Below are 26,025 nucleotides of genomic sequence, written 5' to 3'. Positions count from 1 at the left end.
GTCTTCCAAGACTAGCGTAATATTCCAATATACAGTCAATAATGTCAAGATTTCTTTAGGCTATGATTTACTGAGCTGTTATTTTACCATATGTTCTAAAATGTTTTCCTCATTTTTGCATACAGGACACTTACAATATGTTCGAGATGGATGGAGAGATGGACAAGAAGAAGAAAAAGATCAAGAAAAAGGAGAAACTGGAGGGTATGAAGAAAGAAATGGACATAGTGAGTAATGTCTGTTACCTGGCAATATAATAAAAAGAAAAAAAAGAGTGGGAGGATGACAGCGGGGAGAGGCTTTGTGGACTGTGCCATAATTTAATCCTTTAAATTCATGGATCGATACTGAACTCTGCTCTGTATAGACAAACCATTGATTTACAGGTGGTGCTCAACTGCAGCACATGAGTAAAAAAAAAAAGTAATGAACTCAGCTTCTGTGAAAATATGAGTCACAGTATATAAATCACATTACTGAATCACTGATGTCCTCTGTTCCTCCGTCTGCTGCAGGACGATCATGAGATCACGATTAGTGAGCTGGAGATGAGATATAACACAAGTGTTAGTAAGGTAAGAAATTTCCTCTGTAATAACTTCCTTTCTGCATGGCTGTCATTCCAAAAAAAAAACAAAAAAAACACTTTTTAAATTTGTTTTTGTGTTCTCCATCCACAGGGCATGACCTCCATCTTTGCCCAGCAGGTCCTGGAGAGAGATGGACCGAACGAGCTGCAGCCTCCTAAAGGAACCCCAGAATATGTGAAGTTTGCCAGGCAGCTGGCTGGAGGGCTGCAGTGTCTGATGTGGGTCGCAGCTGCCATCTGCTTCATCGCCTTTGGAATTGAAATGGGCAGAGGGAACCTCGCCAGCTTTGACAACGTGAGTAGTTCTGACATTCTGAGTGTGTCTGCAGTTAATGCACTGTCGAAAAAAAAAAAAAAATAGAGTGGATCTAGGTACTTTTTTACTTTACTTTTGTACTTTAATTCCAGTTATACTTGGCCATCACCCTGATTGCTGTCGTTGTGGTAACTGGCTGCTTTGGTTACTACCAAGAGTTCAAAAGTACTAACATCATTGCAAGCTTCAAGAATCTGGTGCCACAGGTGTGTTGCACAGTAATTAAAACATGCATGTATAATCTACATTCATATCCGTTTCTCTCATGTTTTATTCATTGTGTCCTCTCTTCGTGCAATTTTAATCTCAATTTCCAATAGCAAGCCGTCGTGATCCGCGATGGCAAGAAAAACCAGATCAATGCCAATCAGCTGGTGGTGGGGGATTTGGTGGAGGTCAAAGGCGGAGACAGAGTCCCTGCCGATATCCGCATCATCACCTCTCAGGCCTGTAAGGTAAACAATAAATGAATCACACTGTAACAGCACATAAGACAGATTTGAAAAAATACTACATTAAAAGTCATTGTTAAGAGTCCCACTGTAGACTGTATATCAGGGCTATTCAACTAAAATTTCCAGAGGGCCAGCTTTTTTAGGAAGAGTGTCCAGCCAGTGGACCGGTCAACTCCTGTACTACTATTTTGTGTACAGTAAACGGATACAAATATATACAACATGTTTTCAATTATTTAGCACTTATTTATTGAACTAGCTGCTAGTTTTGTGCTAAAAAGGTAAGTAACAAAACCACCAACATTCAGGTACAATGCAATTTGAGTATAGTGCAAAAAGGTTACAGTTACAGTACCACCAACATTTGGGAATAATAATAATCTTCCAAAATTAGAGGTAACAATATAAACAACATTAAGGTGCAATGGCCACAAAAGGCTATTTTTGCAGAAATATAAGTAACAGTACCAATAATATTCAGGTACAACTGCTACAGTTGGCTCATAGTGCAAAAAATAAAAGTTACAGTACCAACAAGACACAGGTACCGCTACATTTGGCTCATAGTGCAAAATATTCTGGTACATACATAGGCGGCCTACAATTACAGCTGTACTAGTATTTGACAAAAAGGGACGCAAAGAGTCGCTAAGGGCCAGAAATAGGAGAAGCTATGGTTTTATTGGTTTTTTAAGAACACATTCATTATTTATGGGTTAATGGGCCGCGGGCCGGTCCAAATTGCTTAAAGGGCCTGATCCCGGTCCCCGGCCCTTAAGTTGAATAGCCTTGCTGTATAAGGATCTCTAGCTTTACTTCCAATCCCATCATTTATCATGTGGACATGCAAAATTGTAAATAAATTGCCATTTTGTGTGTGTATATGTTCCAGGTGGACAACTCATCCTTGACAGGTGAGTCTGAACCCCAAACCAGGAGTCCAGAATGCACTCATGAGAATCCACTGGAGACCAGAAACATCGCTTTCTTCTCTACTACTTGCCTGGAAGGTACAGTCCAAACATGTACATTATTATTGATTAAATAGCAGTCAATAAAAATAGAATAAATAAGTAATTGTTCGTTTACTATGTTAACTCTTCACCTATAGCTCTTGACAGGATTTACTTCGTACTCTCCAGGTGTAGCCACCGGTGTGATCATTAACACGGGGGATTGCACCATCATTGGTCGGATCGCGAGCTTGGCGAGCGGCGTCGGCAACGAGAAGACGCCCATCGCCATAGAAATCGAGCATTTTGTGGACATCATTGCTGGCCTTGCAATCTTTTTTGGCTTCACCTTCTTCGTGGTGGCCATGTTTATCGGCTACGCCTTCCTTGAAGCCACGATCTTCTTCATGGCCATTGTGGTGGCGTATGTGCCGGAGGGGCTGCTCGCTACGGTTACCGTGAGTGACTGAACTAATGTGGAATTCCACTCATGTATTTTACATGGTTTAGGCATGAATGTTTACTTTATTTATATTGTGTGTAAAATAAAGTCTGTGTCTTTCTTTGGGGGACAGGTGTGTCTCTCTCTGACTGCGAAACGACTTGCCAGGAAGAACTGTGTTGTGAAAAACCTGGAAGCTGTGGAGACATTAGGTGAGACTTTTTGCATGATGTGGTCAAATCATATTTTAAATGGATACTTAAAGGTACCATATGTAAGAATGTGGCCAAAAACGGTTACTACATTCAAATTCAAAATACCGAGGTCTTTTAGGTTTCGTTTTGCTGACGTAACTGGCAACCCGTGGTTGCTCGGCAGCTGAGACTCTACTGACTGCAATGATTGGTAGACGGCGGTAGGTGGCGCCACATGCCAAAACATGATTTCAAAACATAAACATGATTTGCAGTCTGCAAAATATATTTTTTTAATGCAAATATTTTGGCTGTACTGTTGTTGTTGGTGAGTTCAGTTTGTTATATGAACATTATTCCTGAGTCTCTGTGACATATTAGGAGGATTTTATGGCCAGTTGCTTTAGATTTATTACATAATGCACCTTTAAAGGGATAGGTCAGTTTTTTTGTGTGTGATTTTGACTCAAAGTCCACGTTGACATTGCAGTATATCCCCACAAGGTGCTGCTGTCACCAGGAACCAGCCACAAATGCTCACCATCACTGAAAACATAGCTGTACTCTAGCTGCACAAGGAAAAATCTGCTGCTTTTCAGTTTTGTATGACTGTAAGCTAAAGTTTCTGCTCACTCCCTGTACCAAAGCCAAGAAAAACCTGTCATTTTACAGCATGGCACACTGGAATTTATCTGGAGTTATTTTGAGACTTCAGTTTTCTTCCTTCAGATTCATATAAGTGACACAAACAAATAATGGTCGACGAGCTACAAATGCAGATTTTCTGTCTGGAGGATGTTGCAGAAGAGTGAGCAGTTACAAACTTAAGTTTCCAGTTAGTATGTCTAAGATTAAGTCTCGACCAAGATATCATAGACATTACCAGAGTTTTTCCAGTTTTCGTCACTGTCAGGCATGTTTTCAGCAAGTGTATGAGTCTTTGTCCCAGGCTGGATCTCAGTGTCGGTACCTTATTGAACCACACCTGAATTATCACATTATAAACCTCTGTAACCTCAAACCTGTGCATGTTAAGGGTCCACTTCAGTGATCTGCTCTGATAAGACCGGCACCCTGACCCAGAACAGGATGACTGTAGCTCACCTCTGGTTCGACGACCACATCCACGCTGCTGATACCACAGAGGATCAGTCAGGTGAACACAGAGATGAAAGTCTGTTTTTTGTGCAAAGCATTTTCTTTTGAAGTAGATCAGTGTTGTTTCTGCATGCTGTTGTTGTGTATATATAGTAATCGTGTGATTTTCAGGCAAAAGTTTTGACCAGTCATCAGAGACGTGGCGTTCACTGGCGAGAGTGGCTTCTCTGTGTAATAGAGCAACATTCAAACCTGATCAAGAAGGAATACCTATTCCTAAGGTACAACGTTATTGGGAGACGAGTGGAGATGACATTGTTCAGACAGATATTACGTCCTGCTCCGGTTTACATTTAAAGATAATGTATTTTATGTTTTAATTTTATACAACCACATTGTTTTCACATGGATAAAACCATTTGTTCTTCAGAGGCTTGTCGTGGGAGACGCTTCAGAGACGGCTCTGCTGAAGTTCACCGAGCTCACTGTTGGGAACATCGTGGATTACCGCGATCGCTTCAAGAAAGTGGTGGAACTTCCCTTTAACTCCACCAACAAGTTCCAAGTGAGTGCAGAAAATCTGGGCTTTATCTGTAATACTTACCTAATATAATACTCTTCGTTCTACAGCATCATCACAGTTTCATCAATCCTCCTCCTCTCTCTTCAGCTGTCTATTCACGAACTGGAGGATCCACTGGACCTGCGCTACCTGTTGGTGATGAAAGGAGCACCTGAACGCATCTTAGAGCGTTGTTCCACCATTTTAATGAAAGGCCAGGAGTTGCCTATGGATGAGCAATGGAAAGAAGATTTTCAGACTGCATACATGGACCTGGGAGGACTGGGAGAGAGAGTGCTGGGTTAGGAAGTTCTTTTGGTAACACTAAAGGCCTGGACACACTACACAAGAACAGAGACATGTGTTCTCTCTCCTGTTTGGGAGTTCTTGCAGCTTGTATATGACACATCACCCAGGAATTCTGCATTTGTGTTTCTGGTGAAGTATGAAAATGTCCTGGCCAGAACGAACTTTGTTCTTGTTCTTGCCATCTTGGGAAAAAGAACACATTTCTCTGTTGTTGTGGAGTATGTACAGGCCAAAATCATGATCGCTATCATTTCTGTTGATCTGTTGATATCATTAATGATGGCGATGACATCTAAGTTTCATTACAATCATTATCGATATAGATAATGATTTCACACATTTAAAGGAAACCATTCAGTTTGTCTCACAGTTTGTTCTCTATTTACTGAAAGCAAAAGGGAACCTGAGATATTTGGTCAAACCTGAAGCTTTTTTTGTTGTTGTTGTTGTTTTTGATTATTTATATAACGCCGAATATGAATTTGCTAATATTTGCAATTTTCATCTAATTCTTTCCTTTTTTCCTCCCAGGTTTCTGTCATCTCTACCTCAACGAGAGAGAGTTTCCTCGCGGATATCGATTTGATCCTGACGAGATGAATTTCACCACATCAGGACTGTGTTTTACTGGTCTCATCTCAATGATTGACCCTCCAAGAGCCACTGTCCCTGATGCAGTAATGAAATGTCGAACTGCTGGAATCAGGGTGTGTACTCGTAAACACATAATAAACACAATACAGTTTGATTTTGTTGTTTTTTTGAATGGCTAGAGACTGCACTTTGTGGATTTGTCTGTGCTTTTACTTCTCTTGCTCCTGTTTCTGAAAACCTCAGGTTATCATGGTGACCGGAGACCATCCGATTACAGCCAGAGCAATAGCAGCTAACGTTGGTATCATCACAGAAGGCAGTGAAACAGTGGAAGATATCGCCCTGAGGAAGCGCATACCTGTCGAACAAGTCAACAAGAGGTGTTCAATTGATTCGCCATCGCTGACAAAGACCATCAGAACTCCACATCATTATCGTATTATAAAGATTTACATGAGATTCATTTGACCTGTCTGTTTAAACTGTGTGCAGGGACGCCCGTGCTTGTGTGATCAGTGGTGGTCAGCTGAAAGACATGAGCAGCGAAGAGTTGGACGAGGCTCTACGGAACCATCCTGAGATGGTGTTTGCAAGAACGTCACCTCAGCAGAAACTGATTATTGTGGAGAGTTGTCAGCGTCTGGTAAATAGACACAGAGCACATGGATTTATATTGTTGAGCAAGACACTGTTCAACTGTGTGGCACACGTTTTGACTCATTATAACTGTCCTTTCATAAGGACATTTCGAACTTGACAGGACATTTTGGCTGGTCCTCATAAATCTGAAGGGCTTTTTGAGGGTTAAGAATTGGGTTAAAGGGGACATATTGTGCAAAATATGTTTTGTGCAAAATTTGGGACCCAAAAAGATGACTCACTCATGTTTTTGTGGTCCTCCTCAGTCTAAGTACAGGAGATAAAACACGCAATGTTGACTTCCGCACTCATTGGGACGCCACAAGACGCTATATTCCTGGAATTGTTGTCCCACGTAGCTCCGCAATGGTCTCGGAAAACCGGAAGTCTGCGAAGTCCGTGAAAAGTTCTATTCTTGGCTCCACAGTGCAGCACAGAGTTCTACACAAACTTCCAGCCTCAGAGGATTTATCTGTCCAGTGGATACATGATGACAATGTGCCTGCTAGAGCCTGCAAATGATCACTTTTCCAAATGCTAACTACTGTTAGCTCCCAGTCGCCTCTGTGGCTGATGTCATTTCCTGTTCCTTAAGTTACGTTTTTTTTAAGGTGGACCTTTAAGGTGGATCTAAAGAGATACTACTAAACCGAGCATTCTAAACAGTGCTGTTTTGGCAGGGTGATTGAACTGCTGTGGTGCTTCATCCTTTTGAAGCGTATTTTGACCAAAGCATGTCACAGACATGTTCATTAGGACACCAGGGAACTAGGTTAACTTGAAGAAATAGGGTATAATATGTCCCCTTTAAGGTTAGAATGAAGTATTTCATTGTGATGGTTAAGGTTAGGGTACGGGGCTAGGGTATGCATTATATGGAGAACATAATATGTGCGCAGGTGTGTGTGTGCGTGTGGTGGGAGAGAAAAGCTGGGTGAAAGAGACTGGAGTGTTTTGGTAATTACTCAGGGGGACGATAGAGATTCCACACTGGTGCTTTAAGGGATACTTGAGTAAAAGTACCTTACAGGAAAATGACTTTGGTAGATGTCGTTCAACTGAAAGGTTATAAATTTGATTCCGGCTCTGTGAGTCTACATAACAATGTGTCATTGGGCGAGACACTTGTTTGTGACAGCTGTACCGGCAGAGTGTGAATGGGTATGAAAGATGTGTGACACTGAAAGACATTTCATCCTCCATTTCTCCCAGGGTTCCATTGTCGCTGTAACAGGTGATGGCGTGAACGACTCACCAGCTCTTAAGAAGGCTGACATTGGCATCGCCATGGGAATCGCTGGGTCGGACGCCGCAAAGAATGCTGCAGATATGATCCTGTTGGATGACAACTTTGCTTCCATTGTCACTGGAGTGGAGCAAGGTGAGGCTCAGTAAAAACACACGAATAATGCAATAATCTATTAATAATAAAGGTTAGTCCAGTCTTTATTCGACGGCAGTAGATTAGAGAGAGCCGGGATTCAGATTTGTTCACTGAACACTGTGTGAACTTTGTCCGCAGGCCGTCTGATCTTTGATAACCTGAAGAAGTCGATTGCCTACACGCTCACCAAAAACATTCCTGAGCTGACTCCTTATCTGATCTACATCACCGTCAGTGTGCCTCTGCCTCTGGGCTGCATCACTATTCTCTTCATTGAACTGGCCACTGACATTGTGAGTAAGAGTGCTGTAGTAAAAGCTCTTATTTATGACCACTACAGGTGCTATTTATCATTGTGATAGATGAGGAGAGTGGGGAAAGACATTTGATATTTAAACTATCTTATTGTATTCCTCCTCAGGATTGTGCCTGTTCAGTTTTAGATGAATGTCAAACTGATTGCAGTGTGCACTGATTTTCAAAATATGACTCATGAATTACTGTCTCAAGAAATGTATCTTTCAATTTTGTTGGTTTTGGGAGTAAATAAAATAAAAAAAATCACAATTTTTGATACTATCTAATGACAGTATTTGTGAAATGAAAATAAAACAGAGCTGCAAGACACATTTAATCAATTGTGACAAAAGACTATCGTCTGAGCCCTAGTGTCTAGTATCTGTTTGCGTTTTTAACCGTGACAAATGAATTTGAATCAACAGCCTCATCCTTTATACGGCAGGGGATTTAGTCTTTAGTGATATATTATGGTATCATTTTTGGTATCTCCTGTAGTTCCCCTCGGTCTCTCTGGCTTATGAGAAAGCAGAGAGTGACATCATGCATCTGAAGCCCAGGAACCCTCGTCGTGATCGCCTGGTTAATGAAGCCCTGGCTGCGTATTCATACTTCCAGATAGGTGAGAGAGAGTGTGTGTGTGTTTGCTCTACAGTGAACAAAACGTGAATTAACTGAACCAATAGACATTATTAGATGCAGGTTTTCCGTTGTTATAATTTGTACAATGAAAAAGATCAAACTTCATATAGCCTCATATAATCTCTAATCTCATATAATTTGAAAGAGTAATTCACCCATTTTTCACCCATTTATTTTAGGAGCCATCGAGTCTTTTGCAGGTTTTACAGATTACTTCGCAGCTATGGCCCAAGAGGGCTGGTTCCCACTCATGTGTGTCGGCCTACGGTCTCAGTGGGAGGATGTTCACCTTCAGGACTTGCAGGACAACTATGGACAAGAATGGGTGAGTGTAGTCGTCTTGGTGATCCTATCTCATTTAAAACTGCAGACACAAAATATCAGCACGGAAACCAACTAACTCCTCCCTTATGTCCTCTCCCCTGCTAACAGACCTTCAGTCAGAGGCTGTACCAGCAATATACATGCTACACTGTGTTTTTTGTCAGCATCGAGATTTGTCAGATCTTCGATGTGATTATCAGGAAAACGCGACGTCTGTCTGTGTTCCAGCAAGGTTTCTTCAGGTCAGTAAATACCCGCTACAAGCATGATGGGTCATCGTGATCATGATGTCATTTCTTAAACTAATTCTGTGTCTGTATTGTTTAAACATGTTTGGTTGCATTCACAGTTTTCAGAGTGCGGGGAACACTATTATGCTACACTCAACAAAAATATAAACGCACAAAGAAAAACTTGTAGTTATTGTTATGTGACAAAACAGAGTAACTATCCAAAAATAACAGTACAACTTTATCAATAAAGTGGCTTTAATTTGCGAGCATTAGGATCTATGGCAAAACAAACGTCCTGGAGTAATGGCAGGAAGAACACAATGGGGGTCGGCCGTTCTGGGGAACTGGAACTGGAACCCGCTGGCGGACACGCCTATCCAGAACATCCCAAAGGTGTTCGATAGGTGACATGTCTGGTGAATACGGCGTCATTCAGTTGTGTTGCCACAGCTGTAACGCTCAACCCAGCACTCAGCATGCCAATGGCACGCTCCCTCATGATTTGTGACAAAAGTCCACATTTTGGTGTGCCCTTTTATTGACCAGACCATAAGGAGTGTCTGTGTACTGGTCACGCATATTGACCACCACTCTGCCATGCTCCGTGACTCTCGTGAGTTGAAATACTCAATCTGAGATTGTAGTCAACAGGAGGAGTGGCCAAGTGACACTGGACTACTGGGTTTGAGCAAAAAAAAAAATCATTCCATAAACAAATGCATCAAGAATCTGAGCAAATGTCATGACATTCTATTTTTGTTCACCATTTCAAGTTTGTGCGTTTATATTTTGTCGAGTATATATTCCAACTTGTGTTGATCACACATTACTCCAAGATGCTTAACCCTGTTGTTTAGCATTAGATTTACATCATTAAAATAATAAATGATGTACATGTATGTATGAATCTCATCTCATATAAGTCTCATCTGTTTTCGCTTTCATGTCGAGACATCGTGCCCATTTTGTGCTTACGACAGTCCATGTTATATGGAAACCTGAACTAATCTGTATTTAAGGTTGTAAAAAGGTTCTAGTTGGGTGTCTGTTTGGTCGTTTACGTCTTTACTTATGTGCAGGAACCGTGTCCTGGTTACGGCCATAGTATTCCAGCTCTGCCTTGGTAATCTGCTGTGTTACTGTCCTGGGATGCCCAATATCTTTAATTTCATGCCCATCAGGTAAAGGACCACATATCCTCGTTCTCACAGTCACCATCTCAAATCTCAGACTGGATTAGAAGGAAATGCTTGTCTGTGTTGTTTTGCTTTAGGGTCCAGTGGTGGTTAATTCCTCTTCCGTATGGTATTTTAATCTTCGTATACGATGAGATCAGGAAACTGGGAGTCAGAAGATATCCAGGAAGTAAGTTAAACTTTATTAACCCTCACTCACGTCATTTAAAATTCCATCGAGTCACAACTCTACTGTGAATTAGTGTTATAGTATCATGGTATTGTTGTAATCTATGGCTTGTGCTCTTTCAGGTTGGTGGGATCAGGAGTTATACTACTGAGATCAGAGAAGCTCTTTCCGTCAACGTGCATGAGAACATCACTCATATTAATTTGTGATCTGTGTGTTTATAGATTATCCTGGCATTTGATATTAACATATTACTTGTAATCATTACTGAATGTGTTCCATCTCTTTGAGTGTGGCTGCAGTGTATTTTTACTAATAAAGAATTTTCAGGCTGAAGATGACACAAGATTAGAAACAATTTCAACATGTCATGCGTTTTAATTTGTTTGTCAACCACTTTAAGGTTGTCATTTAATTCAATAGTCTGCTCAACTTGTGATTCTCTCCGGAAAATGGTTTTATGAATTCTTATGGTAATAGCTGGAAATGTAGGATATGTTAATTGATATACAAGGACTCATAAAAGCCCCGTGGATAAGAATAAAGTGCACACAAAGATTTTACAAAAACAATTTAATTTTGTTTATGTTTGGAAGGGGAGACAAGTGCATCTCTGAAAAATTGTTCCACAACATTTGGAACTAAACAAAAATTAAACCTTAGCATTGCTTCAAGATTCAGGATGGGTTTGCCTCAAACAGATGCAGCACTGTTACTGTACTAGTAAGTCAATCACTCGCCTGGAACTTAATTTTTTCATCTGAACCTAATTTTAAAATATACATCATTAAGCAGCAGCTGGACTCAAACTGTGAAGTGTAAAATACTCTGACACGGGAGTCTGAATGTAGTCATTGTAAACAACCTAAAGAACATGGGCTCGTAATCACACAGTATGTGATAATACCTGATAATGTTTGTTTAATCATTTAATTTATTATTAGTACTAGACAATAAAACTACACTGTGGCATTTAAATATGTGATGGCAGATGACACAGATAGGTTTTTAAAACAGGACATGCACACGGTATTAACTCGATATTTTCAAGGAGAAAGAAATACCTATATTACATTCAGTATTTTATACGTTTACTTAATGTAATTTCTAAGAGCTGGTTTCATTGTTTTGTGTGTGTACCAATGAAATGTGGCTTTTTTTTTTTCTTTAAAGATACTCCACCAAGTGAAATACCTTTACTTTGCATCTTTAGTTCTTTTTCCTTGTTCCTAGTTTCACTCCACTTTCCAGATGGCGATCTTCCCATCACGGCGCGCAGAGCCACTCAGGACATATCTGTCCTCAGCTGTGCAGAGTGTCTGGATACTGTCTGAATGAGCCTGCAGTTCCTTTTCCACAGTGTGGCTCTCAGGATTCACTACCAACACTTGACTCCTTATCCGGCCGTCATACTCCCCTCCGACAGTGCGCCAGCCACGGCAGCCCACCCAGATCTGAGGGGAGGAGACAGGAACAACCAAAGGAAGCAGTTCAGTTCACACTTATTGGCATTCCATTGACAAGATTCCTGTTAATAATACTATTAAGCCTGCAACAAATCTGCAGATTACAATTAGGGAAATTGAGAAATGGTGACATCTAATGATTGGACAGCAGATTGCAACAAACAGAGGACACTCGTCTCTGCTCTCGTAATTTTCTCCTCCTTCTTCATCTGTTTATGCAACAGGTTTATGTGGGTTAGTATTTTTTTTAATTTGCACAGTAAGCTTTTGCTTCAAATCACAAAATTCACACAATAACTGGTTTGTCCATTCAAGGCCCTTAGTTAATTATAAATTATATGTATTTTAAAGTGATAATACACTAATACATGCATTATATTGGTACTACATAAAATTCTTTGCCAAAACACCCACTTGATGTTATATAATGGACCTTAAAAAAAATGACAAAAGCATTTATTGTGTCAAAATAGATGTAGATTCAGTCAGTTGACCATTGCTTAGCTCTTACAGCAGTGACATGCAACCAAGGCCATCCATCAATCTATGCATCAACTAAAGCACTTTTTTTTTTATTTGTGGAGTGAGATATAGCTATCGGTGACACTGGGTGAGAGGCAGGGTGTAACCTGGACATTTTACTAGTCCATCCCAAGGCCAACAAACAGACCAAGAACCAGTCAACCATTTACATCTACAATTAACGCAACTCCAATCTGTATGTGTTTGTACTGTAACAAGAAGTTGGAAACAGGGAAAACATCCTGACGGTGAACCATCTTGCTGTGAGGCACTGGGACTAACCACTGCACCACAGTATTAAACATGCATACAAACAGATACAAGAGAGACAACATTGCTTTGTGATAACTCACCTGGTCCTTGACATGAATCATACAGGTGACCCCTGAACTGCCCGGTAGGGAGATTCTTTTATACGGACATCGGTGATCAGTAATGTGCCAGAGACACAGCTCTCCTGACTCTGCACAGGCCGTCCACAACTGACCTTGCTATGACAAACAAACACACACAGAACACTGTGAAATCTGTACACAAACACCAACAAAGTCTGTAGCATACCAACATTTGACAGTCATACAAGTTACGCAATATTGTCTTTTCTGGATATTTCAAAGTGATGAGAAATAACTACAGTTTTGTTAAGAATCATGTCACTATCACACTCATTAGAGTACATGTATGCTTAATGTTACCCTGGTTTGAAAACTTCCATCCATGAATTAGGCAACATACATGACCTGCTAATTAATTTGTAGACATGACATACAGTAGCTTGACACATTGGATCAGGATGAGAAAGTCACCTCAGGAATGACAATGAAGCTGCTGAAGCTACCGGGAATGCACCGCAGGTCGTCGGGAAGCGACATCCGCCGCTGAGGTGTCCCGCTCTTCTTCAGTTCTACAATGCTGTCACCACAACCTGCGCACACGCACACACACACACACACACATCATCATCAAGACCCTTCTTCTTTGTTAAGCAGATGAACCGTGAGGAGATATTTACACAAGAGTGATAAAATGACAGTTGGCTTGTACACTTCTGATACTACTACTACTGTTAATAATATAATTATCATTCAAAGAGGATGGCAAACATACAGCACCACAGCATGCCATCGTGGATCTGTATGGAGGAGAGATGGTTACAGTTCAGGAAGAACTGTCGCTTGACTTTGAGGCTGACCGAGTCCCACTGCAGGATTGTCCCGTCACAGCTGCAGGAGTACAACTGCTCACTAGGAAAGAGAGAAAATTATATATTTATACTTAAATGTTGAGGCTTACATTTACGACAGTGATCTTAGTGTTTAATGACTGCTAAATGAAGCAGAATTATTAATGCCTCTCTACCTGTTGTGTTGATCTTTGGTGTCCATTGTGAGGCCAGTCACTTCATGTCTGTGTTCAGTCAGCTGTTTGTTGCAGGACATGCTGTGAGTGTCAATTATGTAGATTACAGAGTCTTGAGAGCCGATCCAAACCTGCTCCTGGACCAATCCCAGCATGCAGTTCTACACACAAAACGTGACATGGGCGTCATACACAGTAGAAGTAGTAGTAGTAGTAGTAGTGCTCTCCAGCACTCACAGACATTGTTTTTTGGAGGGGGGGGGGGGGATTATTTATCAATAATTCATATGAACCTTACAGAATGAGTCTTCTGCGCTTCCTGCACACTCCCTTTACAGCCTTACATCTAATGGCGCTTTTCCACTATACAGTTTTAGCATGGCTCGACTCTACTCTAAAAGGTCCGGCACCTTCCGCTGATACTTAGAATCAACATTGGGGAGGACTGCATAGCTGAGTTATCGGTCCTTTCCCCCCAGTAGAGTTCAACATGACGGAATGATGGAAGGAAGAAAACACTATAGAGAATTTATGCCAAGGTTGCACAGAGGCCTTTGTGATTTGTGAATTTCAGCTGGTCTATACTGAGTTGTGAGGTTTGTATTTAGGAATGTGTACGTTGCTAATTTTAATCCATTACAGTCACTGAAAGTTATCAATAACAACAACAACAAAAGAAATAGCAATTTCAGAATTCATCAAAATCAAAGTTACATCATGATTTCATCTGTCTTATTGTATTCAATGGTTCCCTCAATACTAATAACCCCCACCTATCCCACCCCACACCCATTTATTCCACCCACCCTGTACCGGACAGATCTGAAAACACCTAGTGCACATGGACAAAAGGACTTGTAACATCTAACAATCGAGTAAAACCTTAGTTTTAGACTGCTCTCACCAGCTGCAACTCTCCAACCTGGATGCAGTCTTCCAACATGGACCAGCTCGCTGCATCGAACACGACCACTTTTCCACCGCTAAGAGCCACCCACAGCTTTGGGTTCTTCTTACCCTCCGAGACGTCACAAGTCAAATGACCTGGAGTGACAGGGAGGGAGGGAGAGAAGGGCAAGTGTATCACTTCATAAATACTTTTTTTCTGCTATATTTATTTCTTTCAACACTGGCATGCAGACGCTGTTGTTTTCTGTCACAGTGAAAACAGGTGGAACATTTTAAAAAAGACTAAAGCTTTTGCTCAACACAACAAGACTAATCAGGTTATGTGGATATGTTTCCCTGGAGCGTCTGTTGGCAAAAAAAAAACACTTTACATGTCTACAAGTCCAGTTACAAGTGCATGCACGCTCACAGATGAAGTCATGTGTAATTCCCTTCTGTTCACTGCACACAAACCTAAAAATACAGTCTCTGTGTCTATGTTTTAACCCTATTTTGCCCCATTTTCTGTCTTGACGCCGTTATAAAATCATTGGGACGACTTGACACCATTTGAACAACGAGTGCCTTGTGACTTTTTAACAGTGTGCAGCAGACATTATGGTAAATTAAACCGATGTGAGGCACATGATAAGATGACAGTTCAGTTACTGTAAGGAACACTGATTAAATAAATAAACGGATTATCACTACATATTTGATCCTCTGAACTGTAAAGCACTGTGACATTTGGTATTGTGTGAAATCAGTGCCTATAAGGATGATGAACAGTGTGACAACAATGTATAGGGGACGTCTGTTAGCTCTGCTTTTGGGGGCATTTATTATAGTCATGTATGATACATCAGACACACTGTTGTCCTATACACAGTCACACAAATGTTATAGTTATATAGTCATGATCTAAATATTAAAACATAGTGATCGTCCTGTAAATTAATTACAGGTTGGGGCTCACAATTATTGTGTGGGTGAATTGTCGAATGTCTGACTGTAGTCTGTACATTATTTTTTAGATTTTGCTGCCAGCTGGAACTAGAGTGTGAGTTTTTATGAAGAATGTATATATTAAGCTTAGATTTTCTTTAAATTTCATAATTGACTCAGATTTATTTATCTGTATGTATTTATTTACTGGTAACATGAGTGACTTTTATCATTAATAGTTATTGTTATACAAGTGTTTCAGTTTTAACTCTGGACAATAGGAGTGGGGTGTTATGTGCCATTGTGTTTCTTATAGATGAAAATTCAATCAAATTAAACTTAAAACGATTACAATGGTGACTAAACAGTACCTGGTGTGTACAGTAGTACGCGGACAGTCTGAGGTTCAGCCAGGTCTTGTGAGGGGTTGATCTTGTGCTTGAGAGTCTCTGAGGTAGTTTTAGGCACCATCATAGGCACTGGGTGTCATAACAAACACACTTAATGAATGTTTATAGGAAGAGAGGGTGAGTAGACACATGAAAGAGATGATAACACAATACTACTAGGGAGTATACACATTGATTGCAAATGGGAGAAAAACATTGACATAGGAAAACAGAGGTGAGCCCCAACCTTCGTGTTTAATCTTATCAAAGTAAGCCAGCTTTGACGCAGCAATAATGGACCTCTGAGTCTGCAGACAACCCACCACAGCGTCCATTAGCAGGGCGTTGGTCAGAGCCTGAGTCATGTACTGAGGGTCCTGGAGAGACATAAGCGGAATGTTAAAGAAATATGAGGTACAGGTTAGTACAGTGTGGGGAGGCGTAAGGACAACGTCTTGTATACAGGATATACAGGCAGATTTATACTGATTTATTCTGATTATTTGCGACCATATAAACATATTGTTAAGATTTTACCTTGTGTTGATCGGCCATCTTACGTCCGGCCCACATCTCTTTGACCAATAGGTTCCAGAGTTCAGTCTCTGTCTTCAGGTTGGCCTCGAACACCTCAGGCCTGCTGGTGGTCTGGATACGAAGGGAAGGAATGCGAACAAGAAGAAATGGAGCTGAGGCAATCTTTACCTCCTGCAAAGAGATGGGGTAAATATTTATTGAAGTAAGTTGAATGTGTCTAAAACATGTTTTTTTTAGAAAAAAATAAAGATTACAGATACTTGACCTGTATGTCTCTGAACTTTGTGATTTCCAGGTAGCCTGGCTGTCCCTCGGTGAGCAAGAACAAACGTTTCTGCGTCATCGCAATTTTCCCGACGCCGTGAGAGGTTTTGACACAGGACGACAACTTGTAGACGCACTCACTGTTGTCGAGGTGGTCGATGACCTGAGCGGGCAGGTTGACATCCTGTGCTTCAGCCTCCGTCTCCTTCCAGAAGTTGTAAAAAAGTCTGAAGAGCTTAGGGTCCAACTGTTTTGATTGCCCTAAGATGTCCATAGAGATTGAGAGGTAAACAGTGAACAAACAAGATGAAACAAGACAAAGAGACACACAGACACATGAAGAACAACACGAGCAGAAAATATTATGCACATGAACGGATTAAATTATTTCCACATACAGGGTCAAAGATCTCAAATAATAATCACAACAATCCAAGTAGTGTTGCTTCGGGACAACAACTGTACTATTTGTTTATTTCATGCAACCGTGTTTGATCAATTAGTACAGCAAATGAAATCCTGATGAAAAGATGGAATGATCCGTGTCAGGGTGTGTTTGTGTGGTAACCAGAGAGACTTTGAGTCATGTGTCTCAATGGTCTGTGGAGTTACCGCACCATGAACTTGAGCAACAATTTTCAAGTCACATGACATTGGTTCTTTGTTTCTCTCGTGTGTCCCCCCTTTGGTTTAGTAATAACATTTACTAAATTGCAATCTGTGTGAATATGAATATGAAAACACATTACATTGAATTTAACGATCACATAATGTTCACAGAAGTTTCCCACCGCTGAAATAACTTCCATCGAAATTGTGACTTTTTAGCTCCGTGTGAGTCAGTGTTTTCGGCAGCTGCTCGAACATACAGCTACATTTGGTCATTTCATCCATTGTTAATGTAAAAGTATGTATCAGGACAGATTGAGTACAGCTTTAATAGCTTAACAATTTAATTTGTTTTCAGCTGTTTTGCAGCTCAATATCTGCAAACTTTCTATTCCAGTCTCAATAAAGCTTGGTCTCCTCTGTTCAAAATACGTGGAAAAACATTGTGGGATTACTTTTTCCAGGTACTCCATGTTTTCATTATTAGTTTTTGTTTATTATTACTTTTTGTACATTATAGATTGACCATAGGTGTGAGTGTGACACTTATTTGTCTCTATGTGGTCCTGTGATGGAGTGGCGACCTGTCCTAGGTGGACACCGCCTTTCGTCCTATGTCAGCTGGGATTGGCACCAGCACCCCCCCATGACTGTCATGTGGAGGATAAAGGAGTAGAAGATGGAAGGATGGATGGAATACTTTTTGCCCAACATTGATCCAGCAAAGACTTATCTAATAGTTTATAGTCTGTATAATATTAACATTGTCCTGTATGTGTGTGTGTCTCTCTCTCTCTCTTCATTTGGAAACTTTTGTTATAATGTTTTAAAGGGGACATATTATGCTAAATCCACTTTTTAATTGTTTAAATCCATATATTTGGGACTCTGGAGGCCCTATCAGTCAGCAACGTGTGAAAAAAAGATCACTCACTCATCTTTATCCATTCATGTCACAGACATGTTCATTAGGACACCAGGGAACTAGGTTAACTTGGAGAAATAGGGTATAATATGAGTCCTTTAAAAGAGAACATGCTGTACAGACTGTACAAAGCATTAAAGCAGATCATCTGGTAGCTGTCACTGATTATAATCAATCCAATCTTTCATTTAACACTGGTGGAGAAAATAATTGCTGCTGTACAACCACTTCTCTGTTTAATTACGCTAGCACAGAGCTCATCTAATCCATGGACATGGAAAAATGCCAATCTGCATCTTTCAAAATGGATTTGGATCTGGAACTTGAATAACCACTACAATATATATATATTGCACATGTAATTGTACTGAATGCTTGTTAGAGCTTGCTATTTCCTTCACTTACCATCAGTAAAAGCATCAAATAATCGATGTATGGTCGCTACGTCCTTAACAATCCCACATTCTTGGATGCAACGCACAAACTCGTCCTGATGCAGGGGTTTTCGAGGAAGCTCAAACTTTTTAACGTGGTCATCGGGCTGCACCGACGTCTTCTCGTTCTCCGTCTTCACCTGATAGATGAAAGATACATGAGATCGCCAACATCAGTGCGGCACTATACACATCCAAACTGAAAAGCTCCCACAGCCACTAGTGAGCTGACCGACCTTGAGGATGAGTCTCTTGAGTTCGGATCGTCTATCAGCTTGTTGTCTCTCGTCTCGGTGCAGAGAGTCCACGAGCCACGTAACCAGCTGCGTGGGGAAGATGGCGGTGTCCGTCTTGTAGAGGTTCTGGAAATCACTCAGAGCATCCAGTCGCCGTAAACACAAGGTGTTGATGAAACCACGCAAGTAGTAAAATCTACGATAGGAAAAAGTTTTTACTTTACTTCAAGGGGAAAAAAATAAGGCTTTCCTGGTTGTTCCTGAAACAAAAGCATGATGAGAGCACAGTACCTGGCCAGCAGAGAAGAGTTCTCATTCTTGACAGAGAAGATGGCCTTCCCAAGGTGCTGGATGAGCTCACTGTAATAACTTTGGACAGAATGGAAGGACAGAGACGCTGGGAAGTCTGGGAGTTTGAACACCTTTACAGGCTTCGGAGGAGTCCTCAAAGCTAGAGTTTAAGGAGAATGTGGGGAGGAGGAGAAAATTAAAAAAAGAACATTAAATCTTCTGTTGAAATAAATCCATAAGTAAATAATACATAAGAATTTCCCTGCAGTTTCACCAGTGTCAGACATGAGGATCCCATTCAGTGAAGCATTTCTATGGAAGGCAACAGTTTGGTCGTCTCCCAAGTTAGGAAGGCTCATGCCCAGTCTTTTAATCAGCTTGCTGTCTGTGAGGGAGCTCCTTCTGCGGGCTTGAATCTCCTGCATCGTGGGTCTGCGTGGCACTTCGACCATAGCCTTCAATCTGGAGGCCACATTACAGACATAGTGCATTGCATAGAACATAAACACTCAAGTTCCAAGTGTCGTGTTTATCTGTATTGATCAAAAGGAGTAACAACAGGGGATTATATCTTGAACATTACTAAATTAAATATCATACCTCTGCATCTCAGAGCGAGTGCCGAGTTCCATGCGAGCATAATTATCCATTTTCTTATTGAGACGATCTTTGAGAAAGGAGTGGAAAATGTGCGTCTCCAACACCTAGAAGAACACGGTCATGTCATCATTTACAGATGAACACCTGGTGTTCCATTATCATAAAATGTCACATCAATACTACTTACCTTCTTGTAAAAATGTTTTTCTGCTGGCTCTCTGGTTTTCAGGAACTCTTCACTGTTAAACACTCGATGTTCATAGTTGAGATGACAGCTAACATCCCTGTAAAGTGTAAATGTAAAGTATAAATGAATATGTATACTGTCATTGAGGAGAACCCTCCCATTGTATCTCAGTGCCTAAATAATACACACAGAACCTGAAGATGTTGACAAGCAGCTCCAGTGCGATCCTCTGGATGTCTTGGTTGAGGTTGCGTTGCCACGCTCTTCTCTGTGCTCGCTGTTCGTCGATGTCAGGGCAGCTTGCGCGGTGGCTCTGATTCAGGTCGAAATGTATCTGCAGTGACTGACATCTACAAAACAAAGTGGCTTTGCCTCCATATTTTTGGCCAAGTATTTGGGAAGCTAACTGTTGATAAACATCTTCAAATCTAATACCAAGAAAGGTCAGGACATATTCTCAACGAGACTTAAAGTATGTCTTACTGCAACAGACTTGGGACCTGTGAAGCTGAAAAGGGAGCACAAGTAATATTGATCTGGAAAGTTTCACGATTGTAAATGGGAATTGGTCGTGGCTCACCATCTGTCAAAAACAATGTTTTCTCAGCTTAAGATTACATAGAATTTTGTGAAAAGATTCAGGGAATCAGGGGAAGTCTGTGCATAAAGGCTAAGAACAGAGACTGAACAGTGAATGAGCATGAACATGAAGCCCTCAGGCAGCATTGTTTAAGAAACAACGTGGTCAACCGGTCATGCTTCTGTGATGGACATAGCTACATCGCAGAGTACTTTGGAAAAACACGGTCACAACACAATCCAATACTGAAACTGTATTACGCAAAGAGGAATCAATAATATCAGCTTTGTGCAGCAATAACACCAACTTCCCTGGGTCATCTTGTCTCATCTCAGAGGGACTGAAAGCCAGAGTAAACATGTTCTGTGGTAAAATGAGTCCACGTTTCAGGTTTTTGGGTGAGACGGACATTGGATTTAAGTGTACCAGATACAAAAAAAACACCCCCCATTCTGGCATCAATGAAAGGCGTGTGTGATGATATGTGTGCGAGTATGGGAGGGTACCACTGATGCAGAGGCTTATATTTGGAATTTGGAGGGACAAATGCCTCTGTCAAGACAATGTCTTTTACCCCATCACTATTTCAGCAGGACGATGCCAGGCCTCATTCTGCATGAGTTACCACAGCGTGGCTTCATACAGATTTGTCTCCTCTTGAAAATTTATGATAGTAGTCCCGGACTATGATCTAGGACTCAAGTCTTGCTCAAAACTTAAGTCATGTATACAGGAAGAATGGCCAAACATTCCACCAGCGAAGCTGCAACAATCGGCATGCAAAATTCAATTTCTACATTTGTTTTGTTTGACACAGAATTAACTTTGGAAGCAAAAACACAACCAAGCTTTTTCTTTGTCTCAATTTTTCTGGAAATGGGGTTAATAGGTGAGGAGCACTAAAGAATAATAATAATAACAATAATAGAGTACCTTTGTGTGAAACAGTCTGCCGCAGCTGGAGGAATGTGTGGAAGGTCAACAGTATCAGAACAAGAAGTTGAGACACCTCCACTATCAATGTTGATTAAGATCAGATCATCCGTTTCCTGGACAAAAAAGCGTCCACATTAAAAATAATGACTCAGTTTATTTATGATCTGTAAAACCAGACAAAAAAAACTTTAACATGAACGAAGATAAAAAATAATGGACACATTTTCGGTGAACATAACATTCTCTGCAATACATATTTAAAAGTAAACAAAGTTCTGGCCAAAGACAGAAAAAGCAAACAAAAAAAGTCCTCTGATATCCTGTGGAGCTAATGTTCTACTTTAGAAAGTGATAAACTTACAGCAGCAACTTCTTCAAAATGACTCAGATGGCAGCCCATGAGGAAGGCAGTCGGAGCCATGAGGAAGTCCAGCATTCCTCTGGCCAGGACAGGAACATAAGGCTGCTGCCATGAGAGAGGCTGCAGAAAACAATGGCGAGGCATTGAGGAACAAACTAAAGGCCAAAATATTGAAAAGATGTTTTGATTAAAAACAACAACAACAACAACAACAACAACAACAACAACAACAACAACAACAACAACAAAACGGTTAATTAATGGATAGCCCCTTGAGATGAACCATCTCATTTTTGGGGGAGTCCAACACAAAACACACATTAGGGCTCTCTGTTTTTTTTATCTTGCAAAATCATGTATTACATGAATAATAATAATAAATTGGCCGGGCTTAATAAAATAGTAATAATATGAGAACCTACATGGTATGAGTTTGTGCTTATTCAAAGCACAGGGAAGGTATCTACATCTTAATTTACCATACATATAACAGGGAAATACTTACCTGCTTATTACCAGTGGTAATTTTCCAATAACATAATATAATTTACCAGATGAGTACTTAGTATTTCTGCTGTATTTACCTAATTATCAGTAGTTATTACCAATAACACATTATGATTTACTGGGTAATTACCCAGTATTTTGGCCATAGTTTCATTGTATTTTGTTTCTTATTACCATTGGCAATTAACTACTAACACTTTTGTCTCACCATGAATTTACCAGGTAACTACCGGATAATTAGGGGACTGTAAAAGAAAAGGTTACCAAATAAATTTGGAGATGTAAATCTACTACTTTGCCTTAGATTAGATTTTTAACGGACCTGCAGGAAAAGCAACAGACTCTCCGCCACCAGTGTGAGTCTGGCCCAGTCAGAAGAAAATAACACCACTCGCTGTTCCTGCAGGAGACACGACAACACCTGCAGAGACAGGGACAGGAAGATGGACAGACACAGAAGGGGACATTTGCGTTGACGTTAATCTGCACTTGCCCTCTAGCAAAAATAACTGGAGTGAGTTTTACCTGCAGCAGTTGTTGTGGCTTAAAGCAGAGGAGAGGCAGATGGAGGTCTAAATCTATAGCGGGGAGATCTTTGTCTTCTCTGGACGGTAAAACAATCGTCAAAGGGCGTAAAGTAAACATCTGGAAGACACATAATTATTACACAGTGTTACATTAAGAGTAAAACTTAAAACTTGAAAAAGACATTGCTTATCATTCAATGTAAAGGACAGAAATACAGAATAACACACCAAATGCAACTGTCCAGGAGGTGGGATTGGCACAAGTGAAAGTTTGGCTGCAAACTCCTTCACTCTCTCTTCCATGTCTGATAAACGGCAAGTTCTCAGCTGGATTAACAGACTAACAAAGAAATAGAAAGAGACACAAACGCGATTGATGCATAACAAGTGTCATAACAATCATTTTCTAATTTGACCTACAACAGTGTTCATCTGCGGACAAGCAGATCTTAAGTTGGTATATTGTATCAGGTAAGATTTAAAATGTTTTAAATGTTTCAAAGCCGGTTGTTGTAGTGCACCATGTCTCACCATGACAGACAATCTTTCAGGGCAGTGAAGTAAGGATACTTGGATATGACACAGAAACTGTAAGCAGTGAAAAGTTTCGAAAACTTTGCAGACCCAGCTCCGTTGTGGAAGAGTGACGTCCCTTCCTGTGAAAACACGAGACAGACAATGCAGCAGTGACCTTTGATTTAAGGGAATTTTTAAATCCAACCCAATCCATGTCGTACTAAATATGCTACTGCGTACCAATATTGGTTGGTAACACTGCATAACGACTCCATGGGTCTTGTTGCCAAAGACGTCGGTGAAAACCAGGAAGTGAAACTGTTCATCTCTCTGTTCAGTGGTTACTCTGAGCCCACCTGGATAAAGAAGAAAGCATGTCCAGTAAGTCAAAAGCCAACCTATGGTGATGCTTAAGGGGTTTAAGTGCACATCAGAAGAGAAAATACCCGGGAAGCAGAGCTGAGGTAGAGCCATGAGGTCGATGTCTTTAGGAACGCTGAAATCGTCACTTCCCCGTCTTCCTTCTGCACCTGCACCTGCAATGTCCAAGCAAAGTCTCATGCAGCTGGATGAGAGTTGAGGGGGCAATTTAAAGCTCCACTGTGTAACTTCCATCCATCATCTACTGCTTTATCCTCCACCTGGAGGGTCGCGGGGTGGTGCTAATACTCTACCTCAGCTGATACCACTGTGTAACTTGTGTCACCAAAACAGACATGGACTGAGCCACAGTGAGGAATGCAGCTTTGTGAGAGGCTGCATGGACAAGTCAGGACTATGAGGATAAGGAGGTCAGGCAGTGACATTAGACTTCCCCTCCACTCATCAGGTGAGTCTGCAGAGCTTTCTGAAAGGAGATCTCGCTGCTGTCTCACTTATCTGCAGTGCTTCTGCCTTCCCTCGATCAGTCGTGACATCAAATCCATCACTCTGTGTGCAGTGAATGTCACCACAGACACGAAAACACTGATTTACTCAGAAACACAAAGAGAGTCTAACATACATACATAACATTTCTGAAATACAAAAACACAAACTTAAAAATAATTAAAACTAAAATGTGTCTACATGTCCATTTCTTGAACCATTAGTGTTCACCAGTCCGATGGCTTCCGTAATGAACACGAATGTCTTCCTTTTTATCTAACATACAGTCTACATGTCATGCTAATGCAGCAGTTGAAAGAGAAAGAACACGACTAGGATCATATGAAATCATATACGTCTTTCTGAGGACTTGCTCAGGAATAAAGCTGCATGAAAAATAGTTATCGTTGGCCAATAATGATGATAATAATGATGTTTTATATGTAAAGGTACGTATGTGAGCAGTGGATACACAAGCTGGCACCAAACCTTGGCTCGGTGTGGCAGCAGCTGAAGGAGTTTGTTCCCTCTTCTTCCTGAGAAAGGAGCGCCGCTTCCTTCCATGGGAACTCACCATATCGCTCTCATTTTGCGGTCTGCTCACAAAGGGAGGTGCCAGGACATGCAGTACCTCTGGCTCCAACAGGAGGTGCTCTGGGGCTCCATTACTGTTGACAGACTATGTGGGAGAAAGGGAGAGAAGAACGTTTTGTGGGGAAACTCATTCACATATTGCGCATTGTGTGTTTGTTGAAGTTTCCACATCAATTAAACAATGAAGATACTACAATCACTAGGTTTATAGTCACCATATTCATGGTGCAGTGGAGGACAAATACCTGGTAGGCTTCCCTGAGTTTGTCCATGGACGCTCCAACCACCACGCAGGCCTCCAGCAGAGTAGAAACCAGATGATCCGCCATGACTGAAACCGCGGCCCAACTCAGACCTGCTGAATCACAACCACCGAAAGTAGCTGAGAAGAAGAAACATAGAGATAAAGCAGAGATAGAACTTAGAACAAATGAAAGCAGACGGTTAATAACTAATAGATGGAGATGACAGGAGGGAAAAAGGAGATTTGTGTTTGCAAATCAGGCGGAACGTTGTTCCATTTCTGTCATCTTTGTCTTTCTGCATGAGATTACATATCAGCTAAATCACAACAGTACACAGCACATGACAGAGCAGTTGTTCCAACCTATTATCAACGCTGTTCTCCTCGGCAACATCTCCTGAAACGTGTTTTTTTCAAGGCTCTTTCAAGATGTGGCAAGTAAGAAATGAACAGCAATTTTGCAAATATGATAATAGCCATATTTGAAGGTGAATAACCTGAATAAAATCAACCGACACCTGCCGCAGTGAGCCAAGACAACAACACTGTGTATTTGACTGTACTTTATTAAATACTATATTGTAAATATGTGCACTTGTATATATAGTTGTATTACTATTGCATGAATCGATGTCTTGAAAAATATTGTTAAAAGGTTATTAAACTTTTCATTTTAGATTGCAGAAGCAGTGGCATGCACACAATATTTTCTTCCCCCCCAAAAAAAATCACATGACTACTTGGGAAAAAGAAGAGTCAAGCTGCTTTAAAGTCGACAACATTGGCATGAAAAAGGATATTCCTTATTATTTTGTATAATATACTGCAGGTTAATTTTCTCCACA

At 40.8% G+C, this 26,025-nt stretch overlaps 2 protein-coding genes across 2 annotated transcripts; one reads left to right on the top strand and one right to left on the bottom strand.

Moving 5' to 3' along the window:
* Positions 1–137: 137 nt before the first annotated feature.
* LOC310929542 (potassium-transporting ATPase alpha chain 1) lies at positions 138–10,547 on the top strand (the record flags this gene model as incomplete). The annotated part of the gene is made up of 23 exons (XM_083892332.1): positions 138–227; positions 516–575; positions 681–884; positions 998–1,111; positions 1,226–1,360; positions 2,253–2,370; positions 2,503–2,771; positions 2,889–2,967; positions 3,986–4,105; positions 4,219–4,328; positions 4,478–4,612; positions 4,718–4,910; positions 5,450–5,625; positions 5,756–5,892; positions 6,005–6,155; positions 7,364–7,532; positions 7,674–7,828; positions 8,331–8,454; positions 8,654–8,799; positions 8,907–9,040; positions 10,111–10,212; positions 10,305–10,396; positions 10,519–10,547. The coding sequence occupies 23 exons, from the start codon at positions 138–140 to the stop codon at positions 10,545–10,547; spliced, it is 3,042 nt and encodes a 1,013-aa protein (XP_083748458.1).
* A 1,084-nt stretch (positions 10,548–11,631) lies between these two features.
* LOC310936038 (DENN domain-containing protein 3-like) lies at positions 11,632–25,265 on the bottom strand (the record flags this gene model as incomplete). The annotated part of the gene is made up of 27 exons (XM_083900061.1): positions 11,632–11,850; positions 12,738–12,875; positions 13,191–13,309; positions 13,492–13,628; positions 13,744–13,904; positions 14,648–14,787; positions 15,948–16,055; positions 16,213–16,342; positions 16,503–16,673; positions 16,768–17,027; positions 18,706–18,874; positions 18,971–19,166; positions 19,262–19,421; positions 19,536–19,723; positions 19,862–19,965; positions 20,049–20,145; positions 20,243–20,398; positions 21,562–21,677; positions 21,926–22,045; positions 22,755–22,853; positions 22,958–23,077; positions 23,188–23,299; positions 23,491–23,615; positions 23,716–23,831; positions 23,922–24,011; positions 24,832–25,021; positions 25,182–25,265. 27 exons carry the CDS (start codon positions 25,263–25,265, stop codon positions 11,632–11,634), a joined length of 3,825 nt encoding a protein of 1,274 aa, XP_083756187.1.
* Between the last annotated feature and the right edge of the window lie 760 nt (positions 25,266–26,025).

The sequence above is a fragment of the Microchirus variegatus genome (genome assembly GCF_963457635.1).
Source record: "Microchirus variegatus genome assembly, chromosome: 1".
Lineage (NCBI taxonomy): Eukaryota > Metazoa > Chordata > Actinopteri > Pleuronectiformes > Soleidae > Microchirus > Microchirus variegatus.
Note: the sequence above shows the minus strand (reverse complement) of the source record. Positions and strands in the feature narration are given on the sequence as shown.